This window comes from Enoplosus armatus, chromosome 18, assembly GCF_043641665.1.
Source record: "Enoplosus armatus isolate fEnoArm2 chromosome 18, fEnoArm2.hap1, whole genome shotgun sequence".
NCBI classification, from domain to species: domain Eukaryota; kingdom Metazoa; phylum Chordata; class Actinopteri; order Centrarchiformes; family Enoplosidae; genus Enoplosus; species Enoplosus armatus.
In genome coordinates this window covers 9,661,759-9,682,068 of record NC_092197.1, presented here as the reverse complement: position 1 = coordinate 9,682,068, position 20,310 = coordinate 9,661,759, and the positions used below count along the sequence as shown (strand labels likewise).

General features: G+C 41.3%; 1 protein-coding gene across 1 annotated transcript in view; it reads right to left on the bottom strand.

Annotated features, from left to right (window-relative positions):
• Positions 1-20,310, bottom strand: part of LOC139301132 (mediator of RNA polymerase II transcription subunit 13-like) — a 71,242-nt gene that overhangs the window by 26,479 nt on the left and 24,453 nt on the right. The window contains exon 3 of the mRNA XM_070924441.1: positions 1,155-1,239. Coding sequence (XP_070780542.1) covers positions 1,155-1,239 — 85 coding nt within the window. The remainder of the gene's footprint in view (positions 1-1,154; positions 1,240-20,310) is intronic.

Here is a 20,310-nt window from a genome sequence, read left to right as displayed (position 1 = left end):
TAATTGTTTGATTAAGACTCTGTTAATTCAGATTTAATTCTAAATAATGACAATAATAACAGCCAGCGACAGAGGTCAATTTCACCTGCGCTATATGAAAGAGAAAGTGGAAATGATCCCTCCTGTGTTGAAATAGTGAGCTATAAAAGGAGTTAGCTTCAAGGTAATAGGAAGGTTAATTCAGCCTGCCCCCTATGATGATCACTGATGCTTAACTTAATAGAGAGCAAATATGTGCTGCTTCATTTAACAGATGGCTCTGACTCAGAAAGGAGAGCTTTGGGTACTTGAGCAAGTGATTCAGCACTCAGATTATAATTTCATTAAGGTGAAGCTGCCGGAAGAAAACTAAAATTGTCTATCAATGTGACATAAAGTTCTTTTGTTTGGTGACTTTTGTATATAATTTAAAATGTCAAAATGAGACACAATCTATATTCAGAGAGCTGATTCAAATTACTGATGATGTTAAATGTTAAATATTTCAGTACATTTAAGTATAAAACAACAACATATATAATCGTTTTAGCTCTTAAAAGTGCTAAATAAGTCTGATTTATTATTCTTAATATTGGTGTATGTGGGTGCATGTCCGTCTTGTCCAGTAAACTAAAAGATCCATCAGGAAAACTCACTTTCTGCACACTATGCTTCACTTGTGCTCTCTAAATCAAACATGCACCAAAAAGTAGATCCAGTTAGATTCAGTTATTGTAATATTAACAAAACAAAAACATATTTCTATGAATTTTATAAAATACTTAACTTTAAATCCCCTATTTAGCATTTAAAAGCACTATATAAACACTATAGTAGTATATAAACATTTTAAGGGTTTATTAATGTACAGCATTTGTCAACAATTAGCCTCTACTTATTGTTGCCCCAAGAGGAGTTTGACATATACATTAATAAACACTTATATTTTCTTAAAACTACATTATAGTGTGTTATACACCATTTATTATATGTTTAGATTCTGCTTTTAAATGCTTAATGAGGGGGTTAAACTAAAGTGTTGAGTGAAAACATTGTGCAAATGAAATTAAGGTAATTTCATTTAATTTCAGATCACTTTGTGGTTTTTGTAAACTCAAACTTTATAACACTGCAAGTTATGTACTTCGTGAAATACGTGTTGACAATGGTTTTACCTTTCCAGCAGGTTGTGTATGGCCTTGAACAGGAGGGTCCGGCACTCATAGGACAGCCCGCACTCCCAAAGCCCCTCCTCAGCCACTGAAAGAAGAGAAGAAAATAATGATCACATCACAAATCTCATTTTATTATCTCAATAATAAAAAAACAAAACAGTAATATAGCAATATTTTCTGTGACAGCGAAACATCTGCACACACCAGCTTGCAGATAATAAACAACACATGATTCAGTGTTTAACTACATGTGTTTATAGTTCACTCTGTCAAAACATGCTGCATGTGCTGATGAGAAAACCTGCACATCATATCAGAAATTACACTGAAGAGGAAGTTTGTGTGTGCACGTACATGTGTGTGTGTGTGTGTGTGTGTGTGTGTGTGTGTGTGTGTGTGTGTGTTTGTGCACATGCATGTGTGTGTGTGTACAGAAGGTGCTTGGCTGTACAGCTGTCAGGTTGGCTGCAGCAACAGCCCAGTCAAACCCCATGCAGTTGTCAACCCCAGTTAGCTGGAGAGTGAGAGTGCGCCTGTATCCATGCAGGCTGACACACATGCTTGCGTGCTCAGGTTCGTACACGCACACACGAGTTTTAACTCGACCCATTTTTCCTGTGAAATTTAAGCAGCCGTAGACAAACGTGGTCAAAAAGGCAGCACTTTGCCCGAGCCCCTGACATGTCAGCAGCCAGTCCACGTGTCAAATGTGATTTCTTTAACCCGCCCCCCTCGACCCTTACCCTCGGCACCAACCCCCATTGCCGTCCTCCCAAAAAGAACACACACACACACACACAGGAGCCAGTTAACAGTGTTTCTCTTTGTTCTTTGCCATATACCTGCAGGGCTCCTGGCTTATGGGTGGGTGTTGTGTTTGCTTATAGGGTGGCGGCAAACAAACCAAGCATCACAGAAATACATAAGAAAAAAGGAATGAGAGACAGAGGCAGAGGCAGATCGCCTGGGGGAAGGGTGGCACAAACCCCAGCAGAGGTTTTGTCTTTCCTCCTCTTTCTCCTCTTCCCTGATTTCTTTTTTTCTCCTTTCTCATTCTTTGTTGCTTTGTTGATATTTCCCTACTGATTTTTTTCTTCTTCTTCTTTTTCTTCTTCATACCAGAGTGAATGAAATTTCCTTACTCGCCAGAATTACCCCGTAACCATGGAAACGCTGGCGGTGAGAACATGGCGCCCTGGCATTCAATTTCAACGCTGGTCCCTCCCGCCCCTCACCCTCCTCCTTCTCCTCCTTCCTCTGTTCTATTGCTTCCAACAACCCTCCACCACCTCCCCCTTCCTTGCCCCCCCCACTCCCCCCACTTCCCCCCACCCCTCATTTACTCCTGCTTCAGGGCTCAGACAGGAAGCTCGCTCTAGCCAGCTCCTCTACAGAGGAGAGAGATAGAGTGAGCACCACGAGCAGAATGCCAAGTCTCCAGCAAATCCAGCTCATTAGCTCTCACTGTCTCTATATCTCCCTCTCTTTCGCTCTCTTAAAAATCCTCCAACTTTTTTTTCTTCCCCCACTCTGCCAATCCTCCACAACCCATCTTCATTTACTCTCGTCATGACCAGCTCCACCGCATCCTCTTGACCCCCATTACTCAAAAAAAAAAAAGGGTGTCACTGCCTCTTCAACCTTGCATCCTCCCAACACTCCCACCCAAAAGTCGACAAAACTTTTCCACATTTGCTGCCCTAATTCCTGAATGTGCTGAATTGAACTGAATTGTAGCTCTTAAAAGAGCAGGCACAATGTGTTTTGCAAATCCCAACAGCTGTAGCAGCACATACTTGGATGCTTGGGGAAACATGCAATCAACATCAGACGCTCCTGTTTATATTGTAGCTGTCAAAGAGCCAGCTCACTGCACCATATCAACACAAGGTGTGACAAATCACTCTTGCAAGCAAACAAGGTCAGGCAGCCACACCAGCATGCACACACACAACCCCACACAAACATTGTAAATGTAGAAAAAAAAGTGTGTGAAATAAAACAATGATCGTATACATTAACACAGTGATATCCCTTTAGGATGTGTGAGGCGTGCGCTTGGAGAAAACAACATGAAACTGTCAATCAGTAACCACCATGTTTTGAGTTTTTACTGCCTGTTAATCAGAGGAGGAACACAGATGGCCCAAGGGAGAAGTGCACTGTAGACACTAAATGCACAGCTAAGTGCAATAGGGCTTTAAAGAATCATGATCCATCATTCAGCCACAGCCAGAGCTGCAGGGAACTGCATCATGCCTGGAAGATCTTAAAGGAACTGGATGTAATCAACCTCAATTAGATTAAACTGAAAGCTCATCAATTTTTTTTTTCTTTTTACAGATTTTCACTGATAAAGAGCCAGATTTTTTTTTACAGAAGCAGATCCATTAAAAAAATATTTTTTACACTGATTTTAAGTCCTCCATAGAGCCAAAAATTATGTTTGTTTCCAACAACTGAAAGCAAAGAAAAACGCCAATTGACTGACTGATTATGCACCAGACTCCTGTTAAGTAAGTAAAAATATATATTTTATAAACAGTTAAGCTAAGCAGTCTGTGTTGCAAATATTTTTAAAATCCAATTTGCACTCCCATTTATGTATTATTGATTTTTTTAAATCTAATTTTCAACAGAATAAACACTAAACACGAATACATTTACTGATTTTTCAAAGCTCTGAGCTCTAATTAAACTGTTAAATTTCTAATATGCACCAATTGGACGTTTTTATTTTGTGGAACAATTCTAAAATAAAATGCTGCAGATAAAAATGTCTGATGAGGGAAAAAAAACAGATTTGTTGTAGTTTATTCCAAACAGTCCAAAACCAGAGTGTGCACAGATATGCATGGTCACAGTGCAACGATGAACATCAGGTATCAAAATTGTCAGAACCATTATGAACGTGTGTGTGTGTGTGTGTGTGTGTGTGTGTGTGTGTGTGTGTGTGTGTTCATCTTCATGCATGCAGAGTGTGTGTGAGAACTGGTTCCCAAAGTGCCTTAGTGCCATGCAAGCTCTGGGCCTGACTTTGCATGTGTATGTGTAAGTGTCAGTGTGTGTACAGTGCAGTAACGTCCTCACAAATGCGTGTTTATTTCACACAACCTTCCTCCCCCCATCCCCGAGCCTGGATGCTCTTAACTGCCGCGCCACCCCAAACACAAACAAGCAGTGATGGAACTGGGTCGCCACTACCACTCTCTATATTTCCACCTCTCTTTCTCTCATCCTCTGTATCTAACCCTGTCTTTTCATCTCTCTCTGCTTGTCCCTCCCTCTCTTTTCCCAGTGTGTTCAACCCTCTCTCTCTCTCTCTCTCTCTGTCTCATTTTTCACATCCATCTTTCAACTCCTCTCCCCCCTCTCCCCTCTCTGTGCTGGTCTCACACCACTAGAGGGAGTGACCACTCACCACCACAATACTGTGCTGACAAACACAAAGATGGTATTGATCTGAGAGGGAGAGAGAGAGAGAGTTGAGGTGTGACAACACTCTGTCTCGTACACGATGACCCCTCTCCACACGTTTCCTTCCTCCTCTCTCTCTCTCATTCACTCATTTGTCTTGGATCAATAGCACCAGCAGTCTTGGCGTCCAGTGGTGTCTCTGCAGTGTGCAGGCTATGAGCTCTCACTGGGAAACGTGTGTGTGTGTGTGATCTCACACAAACCCCACTGCCACTTTACTAATTAGCTGCCCTGCTGCATGTCTGAGCAGAGGTTGGTCTCTGTTTGCTGCGTGTGTGTGTGTGTGTGGGGGGGGGGGGGTGTAGTGCCTGCGGTGCTTGTGCATGGCAACATGCTTTAGTACGCTTATGTGTTTTTACTAATAAGAGAGAGAGAAAGATTAAAAGGCTGCACAGATGGACAGAAAGGGAATCAGTGAGACAGAGGGACACACAGGGAAAGACAGATGAGGATGATGATAACAATGATGAAGATGAGTGGACTGAACTTTGATAACAGATTACAGGGAACAAAGTCTGTGGAAGTGGGTGATATGATGCAAAAGTAATATTGCGATAATTATCAGAGAATTATCTTGAAATGAAAATCCAATATTAACTGAAAGTTTTTAAATCCAGTGAGTTTACTGTGTTTTCAGAGTTTTACTAAATCAAAAATCCTCTACACACACACTTGAGCGTGCTCGTGTGTGAACCCTCAACACAGAGAAACATACGCAACCAGGTTTATAATGATGTAAGTTGCTGTGAGAGAAATTGGACACGCGTCTGTAAATGTATTAGTGTCCTATAAAGCTCACACTGCATCTTTATGTCACTACCTGACGGTTAAACTGACATGAGTGTAAGTGGTTTATCAACACCCTGAGGTGCTGGATGAAGTCTAAAGACGTCACCAAAGAAAATGAAAAGACCATAAAAGCTGATTGTTTCAGAGTACAGGCTAGGGCAGTCTTTGGATCAGCACAAAGGAAAGTAATTGTTAAGTCATCAATATTGATTCAACTCTGTAGATATTCTATTTTATTTTAAATTGACCGTCACATGCGGACAGTATTTTGTGACATCTGAAACAGGGGTTCACTCCCTCCACTGTTATTAGAGTTGCATTCCGCACATAAAGGGTAAACTCCCACCAAGGACAGGTGTTCGTGTGATATGAACAAAATAGCAAACTTCTAACAGCCACTCTCCCATTTAACACTCACACGGACATCATAAGAACAAAAAGAATCGTGTGCAGGGAGACACAAGAAGCCCAGAGGGGAACACTTATAGCCTTTACCTATATAGTAATAGCAGTTCACTGTCTTTGTGCTGACGGTTAATATGGCAATAATATGCTGTATTACCCTGGAAGTGAGCCAGAGCTAATGCAGCTAGGCCAGCTGAGCTTCACAGCCCTCCACACAAAACAGAACATGGATATATCCTGAATTCATATGTGTAAAGAAAGGGATCAAAAACACATTGACAGTATGGCCCGTTTTCAAAGGATGTCAGGAGAACCTTTCTGAGGAACTTATTATTCAGGAACTTCATTTCCACTTGAAAAATCTGCTTCCAATTTATGTTCTTTGGCCATAGTTTTAGTTTGAGGTGTGGCAGGAAAACGTGGCAGGAATCTTCCTGTAGATGACAAACTTTTATGTTCGTCAGTTCCTGAAACCTTTTAGATCAAAAGGGCCTTATTTTAAAGTGAGGAAGATCATGTCATAGTTTCTTAAATCATCGTATCTGGCCAACCATCTTCTTGTCTATGTTCCTTCAGCCAACTTATTAAGGGATTCTGCTCTTTGAATATCATTGTCATCTTATCATTCTCTCTTTCAGACCTACTATTGTGCAACACACCACCTGCGATCCAAATCTCTTCAGATTGTTCCAGGAGATTCAACTGAGACGATCAATTTTTCCACTTTCTAGCTCTACTCAACCAACACCAGTGTCTAGAGTCTGAGGGGATGTCCTATCTTGTATCTAATGAAAATGCTTCACGTCAATTGAGTCTAATCACCAGTCTTTCTCTATTGCCATCTTAATCTGAGAAAAAAAAACTGAGATCTATTTCTAAAATCCAATTGGATCGGCATCAAGTATTAATGAGGCTTAAGACACATATTTCCAGTGTTAAGACAAAATGTGCTCCACTAAGCTGTGTTGTGGACAGATGATTGTCAGTGTCTACAAAGCGACCATTCAGCTGATAGACTGAAACACTAAAACAGACCTTAAGCGTCACCTCTCAAAGCCATGCTGGTACAAGTACAGCCAATCCTGGTTTGAGGACGAACAAGGAGAGTGCATTGACCTATGCTCCGTACAGCTGATCACATCATACCATTGTTAAATAATAAAGGGACTCGTCTCAGCTTCCAATGTTGATTAAATCCAAATTGTAATAACTCGGTTTATTGTCTTCTGGGGTGACGCAAGGCCCCATTACCCTGTAATTGCTGCCATAACTGAATACTTCAACATCTGTGCTGAGAAAAGACATTGTTTGTCATCAGACATACATTTCCAACGAACTTAGCACAGTCTCCATCCATTAGCCACACTAATTCCTGATGATTATAAGATCAAAGTGGCTTTTATGTATAGCTATCCCATTTGTCCGCTTTGACAACTCCTCTTTAGCATCAGTTTGAAACAGTAGTGAGTTTTGAGTTGGGTGACAGTATCTCTTTGCTTGAGCCCCCTCTCTCTGGTTGTAAATCAGTGAAATCAGCAGCTGTGAAGTTTAGGTAGAAAGTTAACCTGCAAATCATTGTGTTTCTAATGTTAAACGGTTGAGAAACAAACCTCGACAGGCCTAGCTGGTCTTTTATTACTCTTGTTTTTTTCTGGTTTCAGTCACATGAGCATCAAGCTGGCTGATGGGAAAGATCCCTTTACACACAAGACCAAGGATCAGGCGAGGTCAATTAAACATCAAGTAGCTTCTGATAGAGGTAGCATAAGGACATATGCCTTTTATCCTGTGGTGTGTAAATACTGTGTATTTGTACAGCCCTGTACCATTGGCCTTACTGTTTAAATTGTACATACTGACGTGTATGCTTGTAAGACTCAGTTCAACCATGTGAGTCTCCACTGCCTCACTATGCTTTACACTTACAGAGGTAAATATGTTCTCAATAAAGACGGTGAGTAATACATAATGCAGGAAATATAATAGGCTCTGAGATGGAAGGAAATTATGGATTATAATTTTACACAGTAAAATGTCATTTTGCAGCAAACCAAAGAGATATCTTTAGACTTCCTCGCCTCTTATCTATCTGCATTTCAGATCATTAAACAAGCAAACACCCTGCAGCCTCCACCCCTGTCCATGTGACGGTCACCCTCACCGTTCTCACGCTCTACTGATACCATTTCTTAAACTTTTCAACGACACCTGTCAACTCAACACAACAGAGTCTCTGCCATGCCTCTAAACACACCACCACCAACAGGAAACTCTGTGGGCTTTTTGAATTAAACAGATTACAAACTTTTACAACCTATAACCTGGAGGCACAATGACTCACACTGCCTTTATTTCAACCCGGACACAGGTAAGATTTTCAACTTCTGGTTGAAGTCGTGAATGTTGGCAATCTGCTTATAAAATCTAGTTAGTCATCCTTCAGGTATAAAAACTGGCTCTCTTATCAAGTCATCTCACCTAATGATGGTGATCCTTTTTCAATAAAGATGCGACATGTGAGTTCATGCGAGAAACCTGTGTACAATCATACTTTCACACATAAAAATATACATCACTCAACAACGTCATCAAACATGTAATGGCAAACAAGTTGAATGTGCACATGGCAGGCACTGAGACCCAGAAAGCCCAGAAAGGTGGACAGAACGAGGGGCAGCAGTGACAGCGAGGAGGAGGAGGAGGAGGAGGTACAGAGAGTGAAGGGATGAGGGGAAAGTCTGGAATCAATTAGGTGACTGAGCTGGAGTTGCTTGCATAGTTGTGGGGGTGAGTCAGGCAGAGAGGCAAGAGAAGGGACCAGGGTGTGAGTGTTGTGCCATGTTTGTGTTCATAGAAACACAAAAGCAACTGCAGTATATGCCTGCTCATTAAGTATTTGGTGACATATCTAATTGTCCATGTGAGTATTCTGTAAAAGCCTTTGGACGTCTCTGTACACCAATAGCACCAGTTGGACCAGAGGAGTCAAGTTGCAGCCAGAAAAGCTCCACCTCTCCTGAGCTGAGGTCAAAGCGGAGGGTAAGAACGGGCGGCTGGCACCAGCCCAGGCCATGTCAACACAGCAGCTCTCAATATTCCCTTACACAACTTCCCCTCGTTACTTCTTTGCACGCCGAATTCACAGCACTTTGTTTTCTAGCGCTGCTTCTGACGATGTGGGGATTTGACTTGAAAAAAAAAAAAAACGAATAAAGCACAAACAGAAACTTTGTGAGCATGTTACTTCTCGCTGTGCGTGCAGCTGAGGTTTGCAGAACAAATCTGAATGTGCAGACATAAGAATCAGCACAGAATACATCATGCCACAGCTTTAAGTACCACAGATTGTGGTTTATTCGCGTGCTATTATTCCTATACAGCATGTCACACTGCTGCCAGCGATGACCTGGTGTGAATACTAGGAGCCTAATGTGTCTCTGCTGCTGGTATGCTTGAAGCATACTGATGAGCGTTACTGTATGTGTGTCTGCTTGTGTAAAATAGCAAGATTAACAGGAGATTGAAAAGAAAATATACACAGAGAGATAGAGGTATACAGTGACTAGGTGTGATTCTCTGAGGAGTCTGCTTCTCCATGTGCAAACAGGGATCTATTTCACAGACAAAGCTGCACATTTTACACACTCAAAAAGAGGGGGCAATCATCATGGGCATGCAGGAAATAAAGAGGAAAATAAATAATTGACAAAAGAAGAATCACTAAATGCACAATGCTGCACCACCATGTTAACACTAGAACAGCTGCTGCTGCTCACAGCTCAAATTTTCTCATCAAACCAACAAGACAGGCCGCACATAATCTATAGGCGTATGTTCAAATTCAATTTGTGGTGTTACACTTTTTAGAGATTACAAACTTTCTTCTGTATGTTTCTACATTTGTCAGCTTGCTGAGAATTTTCCATTTATTTTTAATTCGGTAAACAGACATGACACATAAGCTCCTTAATTTATTTAGCATCTCACCAGTCGGCCCAGTGCTGATTTGGAGTGATACTGTGTGTAATTCCAGCGCCTGTCATTACTGTAACAGCGTGTTGACAGGCTAATTTATAATTTACAGGATATTTACTGTATTAATGCAAGAGTCAATGGTGTAATTAGACTGACTGGAGAGGATCTAGCTGGGGCTATTATGCCAACATCACGAACAAAATGAGATTACACTCTAATATAACCTGCTATAAAACGGCGTGTGTGTGTGTGAATGTGTGTTTAGGGGTTTGGGGTGAACGGTGGTGTAGAGGGAAGACTTAGAGAGAGGGATACAAGGGGTAGTTAGTATGAGGGAAAGACAAAAATAGAAAGAAAAGAGACACAGAAGTCATAAAAAACGACTGCATGAAGCAAAGAGATTGCTGAAAAGTCATGACAGAAAGGGTATGAAAATAAAAAAGGCTGTGTGTGATGCTGAGAGTGAAAAAGGAGTGTGTGTGTGTGTGTGTGTGTGTGTGTGTGTGTGTGTTGCGCGTTGGCCTCTCGCCAACCCTGACAATCAAAAAAGAGACAACTGTGCAGAGAAAAGCCAACAGAATTATCCCACACCCTTACATAATTTGACAGTCACTTAGCTCATTCAACCCAGCACACACACACACACACACACACACACACAAAGGAACACCACACACGCACATCTTTTGATGTTTGGGCTGCTGTGGATGGAGGGATGCTAAGTGCTAAGTGCCAAGTGTTTTCCCATAAGCCACTGGGAAATAAATAAATGAATGGGACGCGTCATCTAAACTGTTTTGCACACATTGTCATGAAAACACATTTTGTCTCTGTGGTCGCACATAATCACAACTGGCCGCTTGGATTTCAACACAGAATTAAAAGTAAAAACAAATGATATGAAGGGAGTAAGAAACAAACTGGACTCTGTTAGTGTCAGTTTCTCTGCTGAAGAGGAATTCACCAAACTGTTGGAGTATTCCTTTAAATTCTAAAATTGGCTTCAGCCTTGTGACCTTGCATTCATAATTGATAGACTCTGAGAGGTTAACATTAAAATAGGTACTACTATAATATGTTTGTATCAGCATTTTTAGATTATGTCCTTTGCTTTCATTTAGATATCCTCTGCACAAAGAGCAACTTTGTCATAGAACTGTGTGTTCAGATGTGGAGGTGTTTGCTGAGTGCCTGAACTTCAATTATTATGGGTTTATCTGCTCTCTTCTGACCTTTAACCAAGAGAGATAATTATTAGTCAGCTGTATTGTTATAATAATATGTATTCCTTTCACATTTTAAGTTTTACGCGAACATGAATTCATCTTGTCCTGAATTTCCCTCAACTTCTAAAGAATCTACTGTTTCCTCTCAGAAACAGGAGCAATCCTGTTTGTCTGAACACACAGGAAGTACCAGCAACTGTTTGTTTCTGTTTACATAGCTGAACGTCGTGAGGACGACTTGTATTTACAGTTTGCTATTAATGTAAGCAGATGTTTCTGAGTAACTGCAGTGGTGGTCTGTGACCATATTATCCGTCTGTCTTGGGTCCATTTTACACCTGGATTTCATGCTTTTGTGCTGCATCTGGACAAAACCAAGCCACCCTGGATGGATGTTATTGTCAAATATACACTGAAAATAGTCCATAATAATTAATCATGAATTGGTCATGACCTACATGAAGCATGCAACTTTCTTTTGCTGATTTTCCGGAAATACGTTCAAAACTTGCAGTAAATTTGGATGGAAACTAACCCTAACCAAAAGAGCAATTAATCACACGATTGAGCCACATAGTGGCACTCACAAATGCACAACATCCTTCTTCCTTTAGATGAAGACAAACTAAGTGATAGACACAGAGTTAAAAATAGGGATGAATACTTACAGCAGAAAGCCAGTGACACTAATTCAAAAAACTAAGCTGCTAGGAAATATTAAATACCATCAAAAGGAAACAGACCTGAAACCTTCACCTCTCCAAAAACTGACAACTCCTCCTCTTTACTTCTCACTTTTACCTTTTAGAAGTTGTTTCATCTCCTTCTAACCAACCATGACACCACCCAGACACTCAACGCCGCCCGTTCCTGTTCACACCAAGAAGCAATCCATGTAATAAAAGGAAGGTGGACTCACTTTGGGTTCACATTATGTTCACCGGCAGCGTAACCACACAGCCTGTGCTCGGGTGACACCACAGCACCACATCATGGTAGGTCAGTGACAAACGATCAGAAATGTTTGACTCGTCGCTCCAGAGGAAGAGACTGGAGAGTGGCTGCGACTAAAAGTGGCTTTTGTTTGTAGTCTGCAACGCCACCTCAAGTGCATGAGGTCTGTTCAGGACCTTGATACTTAGACTGTTGTTCTGGTGGAGTGAAGTGATGCTTCCTTTGATGCCCATTCATTCGGCATCTCTACCTGCAGCTGTCAAAACAATGTGTCAAGTGTCACGCAGCCGGTAGTGCCGGGACGTGCACAAGCCAAGTATCTAGCAAATGACAGCGGTAACAGCAAATCTTTTTTTAGTTCCACCTCTTCCACCTGAGGATTTAATTTATGTAAATATTTTGAATGATGCAAGTGTAACATCATGTAAGAAAGTCTACAGAGAAAGACAATTAATATTAATGAGGAAATTGTCATTTGCACATTCCATCCTCTTTGTTTTAAACACTTTTCATTTTAAAAACAAATATATTTTACATATGTTTCATATTTTCCATGTTATATTCATGATTCTTGACTTTTGCAGTACTTGCTTTTTCTTTTTCTTTTCTCTTACTATGTTTTTCGTTATCATTATGCACCAAAATACCAAGAAAAAATCTTTGAATGTCAAAACCTATTTGGCAATAAACCTGTTTCTGTTGAGTCTGGTGGAGGACAAGTTTGGCAAGCATTTTACTGATGCACATTAAAATTAAACACACTAACAGATTAAAATATAAGAGCATGATATCATTAATCACTTTAGCGTTTGCCAGGGCGGTGGAGCTGGCGGTGTAAAAAGGGCCCATTTCTGTGGTGTTGACCCTCATGTTAAGCCACAGACACTTGAGCACCTCATTAGAAGTGAATGGGCCTCGAGGTGGGAGGCCGGGCAGCTATTGAGAGGCTTAGCGGGACTCCACAGGGCTTCCTAACTGCCACTAGAGGGGAGAGGAGAGAGATAGAGAGACAGAGAGAGATTGACAGCAAAGCTCTCTCTCTCTCTGTGTCTTTCTCTCTGTCTCTCTCTCTCTCTCTGTCTCTCTCTGTCTTTCTCTCTGTCTCTCTCTCTCTCTCTCTGTCTCTCTGTCTCTCTCTGTCTCCCCCCTCTCCCTCTCTCTCTCTCTGTCTCGTCTCTCTCTCTCTCTCTCTCTGTCTCTCTCTGTCTCTCTCTGTCTCCCCCCCTCTCCCTCTCTCTCTGTCTCTCTCTGTCTCTCTCTCTGTCTCTCTCTGTCTCCCCCCTCTCCCTCTCTCTCTCTCTGTCTCGTCTCTCTCTCTCTCTCTCTGTCTCTCTCTCAGATGAGCGGGAGATGGAGAGCTCTCCTCTCTCTCCAGGCAGGCCAAGCTGCACTTCATTCATGGCAGAGTCTGGGGAGTCTGACTTGGTCCCTAGTGTGGTCCTCAGAGCACTTACAGCATGAGGATACATTTCTCAGTGAAGTCTTGCATAGCACGGCTATCAATAGTTAGACGTAATTAAAAAACATCACCTATCAGTACATGTTGAATGTAATATCTCATACAAGTCAGATATAGGCTCGATTAATGAGGAAGCTGCAGAAGTTTAAATGCTGCATTTTCTTTCTTACTTAACCACATTTGAGTTTATATGTGTATATATATATATATATATATATATATATATATATATACTTTTGTACACTATATGATTTTGTTTGTATAGTTTAAATTTTCCTTTGTAGCTGAAAATTTGTCTCATCCAAAAAGGGGAAAAAAAGCAAACAAACCAAAAGTACAGTTTCCACAGGGTTGTGTGGGAATCTCGCTTCAAACTCAGAAATGATCATTTCTGCTTTTTGGCTTCACAAGTTCTCATTATCCGAGTTTTTACGACAAAATTCTTCGGGCCTCTGTCATTTGAGCGAGAAATGTGGTTAAAGAAGATTAAGGACAAACGGATGCTGACCATGAAAGAACAGCCCGTCGTATAAAAAGAGGATGTGGGAATTCATCTCAGTGGCATCACCAGGCAGTGATTTTAATCCCGACCGGTTACACCAGCAGGCCGCTAGAAATGTAAAACAACAAACTTCACTGAATAAACCAAACAACTACAAGTTTATTCACTACTCTGACATGTGTTTAAGCACAGTCTATTAAGTATACACTGCAGAAGATGACTGAACATGTGCAGGCTTTCAGTAAGAAAAAATAAAATTTTCATGATTACTAATTGTTAAAACAAAAAGAAACACAGTCCCTATAGGAGAGTAGCTGTCTATTGTGGAGACATTGATTGTGTGGGTACTGCAACAAAATCAGCATTTCTATGCTGGTGATAAAAACGCCAGGGGAAAAAATCAATTTGGCCGTTGTAGTCACTTGATGCAGGCTGAGAGGCCTCGCACAAACTGCAAATATCAAAGGCAGCTGGCTCGTCTTCAAAAGGGAGGATGGAAGAAAACAACAACAGTATTCATTCCATCTAATCCTCAATTATTTATTTAAAAAATATATGTATATATAGCTTCATTTTTTGAGCCATTTTTTTGTTGTTAAACAAATTTGGCTTTAGTCTGCACATCATAATGCTGATGTCCTGGAGCAAAATAAACCCAATCTTAAAGTCAGACTGAAATAAGATGTGGAGGAGTGCTATTCTTATTTATTTATATAAACAAAAACATGTTTTTTATGTTTGTTCTTGTTTTTTTTAGCTCAATGTACTCTTTTGTTTTAGGTGGGGTTTTTTGCAATGCACTGAAAGCTATATTCAAAAACTACTGCGGACTCAAGCTGCATGGTATCACATGATGACATATCGTCATGTCAAGTGTATTTATATATCCAAGAATAAAACATTAAAAAAAGTGCCTCAAAGGGTTTTGCAATCTGTGCAACATACAGTTTGACACCTGCTGGAAAATCATCAAAAATAATAACAATTTGCCCATATATACAGTGTGAGTACATTATCTTACTGTTATCACAGAGGACTGTGAAGGTTGCTTTGGTCTGACCCACTCTGAACTCCTTATTGCACATAGATCACTGAGTGTCAGATAAGTATAAGTGTATAACCTGAGGCAACATTAATATCAGCCCAACATCTACACATCTTCCGTGCATGCAAACGTATCAAAGATAGAGTTGTGCGACTCTTGTGAGCGGCACATTTCTGTTTATTGTGCCTCCAAATCATCACATAAAAGACTCTTACATCATTCCTTTTTTTTCTAACTTATACATAAAACACAGCTGCCTTTGTAAGGAGCTATAGAAGAAAAATACATAGAAAGAGTCTATTTGTTTTGAGGAATTCCTCTAAACCTGTATACTATAATAGCACTAGATTGCAGCAAAATAGAAATGTCATACTCTTTCTCTCATTTCTCCTCCCTCCAGCCTCCATCTCAGAGTTTACCCCACCCCTCAACTTTTTCACTGTTGCACCCTTCCCTTAACACTTACACCGATTCCTCCAACAATTCCCTCACAGCCTCTACACTCCTTCTCCTCTCTCTCTCTCTCTGTCTCTATGTCCCTCTTTCAGTCTCTCCATCTCTTTCTGTCTCACTCTGTTACTCTAAGACACACACACACACACACACACACACACACAAAGCTCTCATTCTTTCAGTTTGTGGCTTTTCTTTCAAAACTGAAAGCTTGCGAAGGAAAAAACGTACACCCCCACCCCTTCTCCATGCAGCTGGGAAACTTCACCCCTACCATCTCATCTCTCTCTTTCTCTCTCTCTCACACACACACACACACACACACACACACACACACACACACAAACATGGTGCAGGGTCAGGAGGTCACAGCCCACGCCCTGACAACCCACAAGGGGTGGAGAGAAGAAGAGGAGGCGGGAAGGAAATCAGAGATTCTCCGTCCTTCCCCACAAATTTACAGACAAGTAAACATGACTGAGGCAATTTTTTCCTCAGTTCTCAGTCGGCTTCCTTCATTCCTCGTTTCCTAGCTCACTCTCCCTCCTCTCTCCGTGTATATATCTGCCCCCATCTGTCAAGGAAAAAATTTTTTTCCCCCCACGATCACTTTTTTTTTTTCTTCTGCAGTGTGAATTTGCAAAGTAAATCTGTGAGATTGCGCCGTACATCTGTCAATCCTGTCAGAAACAGTCACAGCTGAAGAACAGACTGATCCTTTCTCACAGATTTGAGATGAGAAAGATGTGAACAGGAGGTGTGAAGTGACCAATTTTTTCGAAATAAGTGTATGTTGTTTTTGCTGGCAGGATCGCAAATAAGGAACAAAAAAAAAAGAAAGAAACATGTGCAGAACAACAAACCAACGGCATAACTAACTGCCCAAAGAGAAATCGCAGATGTTCTTCTCTCCCTCCAAACAAACCACTTCTTTTCTTCTTTTCGAAGCATGAATTCCCGTCATACACACACACACACACACACACACACTCCCCTCCCTTTCTCCCTCTCTCTCTCTCTCTCTCTCTCACTACATGTATCTCTCCCTTGTCCTACCCCTCCCTCTTCTTCTTCCCACTCTTCCCGCCCCTCCTCCCCTCTTTTTCTTGCTCATGTTTTCTTTTTTTTCTTTTTTTTTTGCTATCATGGAATCGTCGCTTTCCACATGTGACTCACTTTTTCACCAGCCAAAGCCAGACAGGAAAAAAAGTAAAATGCTTGTGTCTTCTCTCTGTCTCTCTCTTAGTCTGTGTGCCCACCCCCCACCCCCCTCTCTGTAGGTGAAGCAGCATTCCTTCAGGGGGCTCTTATAACCTCCATAGGTCTCCCTCTTTTCAGCGAGGTTGTTCCCTATTGAAACATGTGTCAGCCGGCGACCTACTTCCCGATTCAAGCAAAAATTGTGAGGCTAATTATTCATCCCCTCTGTTTGAGTTTTGCTTCTGAGAGCTGTTCCTAAGACAAACCCTGAAGGAATAAAGAGAAGGAGTAGGCCTTGATTGGCAACCGTACACCCCCACCTTTTATTTGCCAAGGAACCGAGTGTGCTCGCAGACATGCGCCACCCTAACATCACAGAGAGCAACCCCAAAAACAAGGGAGGAGAGAAAAAATAAAGCACAACAAAGCCTGAAAAGAGGAGGAGTAGCAGGAGGAGGGGGGAGGATGGAGAGAGGGCTGGAAGAGGCGAGCGTCAGAGGAAAGAATGGATGCCAAGCAAAACTTGTTGACACAGAAAAGGGGCTTGGGAGTCTTTTTAGATCAGGGGTGGATATTTTTTATTAAATCAGATTGTGAGAAGAATAACATTTCTCTATTAAATGTATCATCAAGGCTCAGCTGACTCAATAAAAGGTTAAAACCTGAGTTGCGCTACTTTCATTTTTCGCTTTTTATTTCACTTTCTTTTACAGTAAAGGAAATACCTTTCAGTGCAACACGCAGTGCAATCATGTTATTGCATCTACGGAAAAGGCCAGTGGAGATGAATATGAGCTCCGCACTCTAAAAAATGTCAGCAGCAGGTTGCGCTCCTTAACGATGAATATTTCCATGAATAATACCTTTCTACATTCACAGAGGTGTCTCTCTTTCATTGACTCTCTTTTACTCACTTCCTGCCTGCTTTATTTTACCCTAATGGACCCGTGTGGCCCTCATCTTGTTAATCTTTAACGCCTTTCATCCAATTCCTATTCACCGATTTATGACTTACAAGTCATAACCGTAAAAGGCTTCCTAACGAAACCTGTGTAGAGAGAAACTACCACTTTCACCCACATTATCAGGTCAGAAACACACTTTCCTGTCTGCTCACTGGCACCTGTTCTCTCCGACAGAGTTCAACACACATCCTGGGAGGATTGCTGTGACGTGTTTGCACACCCCTCATCATTTCTGCTGTGCATGCAGGGATCACATTGGCACAGCGCTGAGCAGCGAGAGCAAGGCTGTAAAGCTCTTGTCACAACGCCTGTGACAATCTCACTTGATTCTCTTCTTCACTTGTTAATTTGCCGTTGTATTTCATCATTATGATGATATCAGTAACAATGGCTGGGTAGGTGGGGTCGAGACAGAAGAAGAATGAGGGGAAACAATAACAGAGAGGTAAAGGGCAGAGACGAGGAGAGGGAGGGGTTGTAAAACACATCATAACACCCCACTATTCCCCAGATCTTTAAATTTGATATATTATGATGGACCTGAGAGTGTGTCCGCCTCAGTATAACCTTAAAGGTTAGATTTCACAGCATGCAGTATATCCAGCTGCTCACTGTCATCAGAATGATCAGCTGGTTGCAGTTCACAGTAGACGAGTCCATGAAGAGCCGGCACTTTAGGGTCACCTGTTTGAATCCTGGCAGCGACAATCAGGGAGGTGAAATGGACACCGGCCTCCATTCACTTAACAACTGCTGCTGAGATGCACTTCTGCAAAAACACTTCATCCGTCCTTGATTCAAGGAGGGCCGTTAGCAGAAGACTGTGGCAGGACTGCACACAGGATATGATGGTGCTATTAGGTGAAGATGGTGTAGACAGGTGTAAATATCTGTCATTGTATGAGGAGGTGGCTATAAATTACAAACCTGCTCTGAAAATCTGCACTAGAAAAAAAAACGGCAGATTAAATTTGACATTTTGGAATTATTTGCTTTCTTTATGAGAGTTAGATTTGAAAAATCAATACCACTCTCATTTCTGTGTGTTATGAAGCTACAGCCAGCAGATAATTTAGCTTAGCATAAAGACAGGTTGATAATAATAATAATAAGAGAAACAGGTTGAAACAGCAGGTCTGGCTGTTATTTGTGCTCTGGGGTGTTATATCTATGGCCCAACTGGATTTTTCGAGACTGAAACTGTTCTGATCGATATTTGGGAATTTAAATCTGATTATACATCGACCGATTGTTTTGTTTTATTACATGACAAACAATCTTGATACGGATCCCTTAAATTTGTTTTTTTCATGAATTTTGATCAAGATACATACTAAGTGGGACATTTTACAGTTGAAAAACGTACTTGTCAGAGCTTTTTAGCAGCCACACTATGTAATGGACGCTGTTTCTAAATTACTCCAAAACTAGTTTGGCATTTCTGTGCTGAAATTTCTTATACACCAACATATACAAGGATACGAAATATCTGCAATAAGCTATTATTGTCCAATATATCGGTTTAGCTCTAATTATATCTCAAACATTCAATCTGCACAAAAATCTAATTGAAAAAATAAAGTTTTACAGGGAGTTATGTGCCAGACCATTTCTTGGCAGGGTGCAGTGACTTCCTGGAGTTTTGTCATCAGCCATGGGGTTGCCAGGAAACCAGCGGAGACAAGAAATAGTTCAGCACTAAACCCCATTTAAAACTACAACTTATCATGTTTACACTCCAGCAAGTGTATTTCCCAACGTGTCAAACTATTCCTTTAATGCAACAGACTTTTTAATGCTTCACTTGAAGAGGATGTAACTGTTTAAGTACCTGATTCCTAATGAAATCATTTATCTTATCCGGTGTAATTGAACTGAGGGTAAACTGGTTTGCACTCAGAGTAGAAAAAACTGTCTTTTGAAGTTCACGTTTGCTGTATCTTTCATTCTTTTGTAATGTAGAAGAGTAACAAGCACAAATATTGTGGCTGATGTCTTCCTCAGTGACTGTCACAATCCAACCTCTTCTAAACAGGTGAGCAGTGTCAAACACAAAGTTTCTCAATAAAGACACTTGAAAGGCTCCTAATTCTGCTCCCTTGTTTTCCTCAATTAAACTTTAGGCTACGTGCTCCAAGTGTAAAACGCAAATGTAAAATAACATTGGTTTTGATCCAGTTTCAAATAATCAGGAGTCAGGTAGATCCCCAAAATAAACAGGAAATTATGTACGGCACATTAGCAGCTGAGCATCCTCGCCAGCGGATCCATAACAGTAATAACCTCAATCTAACCTGTATTTCTGAAGCAGGTGGCAAGTGGTGAAGAGGGTTTGTCTCCACAGGCCAGATTATGAGTTCACAGCCAGACGTGGACAGATGGAGGCAGAGGTTAACCCTCCCTCCTGCGCTCTGCTACACACACACACACACGCACATTTGGCAACCAGTTTTTCACAGGACAATTACCTTGCGACCTCTGCCAGCTCTCACTCACACACACACACACACACACTCATGGCCAATTACGGACACACACAAGGAATGATAACAGTCACACACACACACAGAAACCTGTCATGGTGTGTACATACACACTCCACAACCCCTCCAGCTCCACAAAATATGGCAGCCAGCTCTGTTTATGAAGGGCACAGCACCCAGCTGCAGCTTTCTAACACAGAAGACAGACAGACTGAGACTCTCT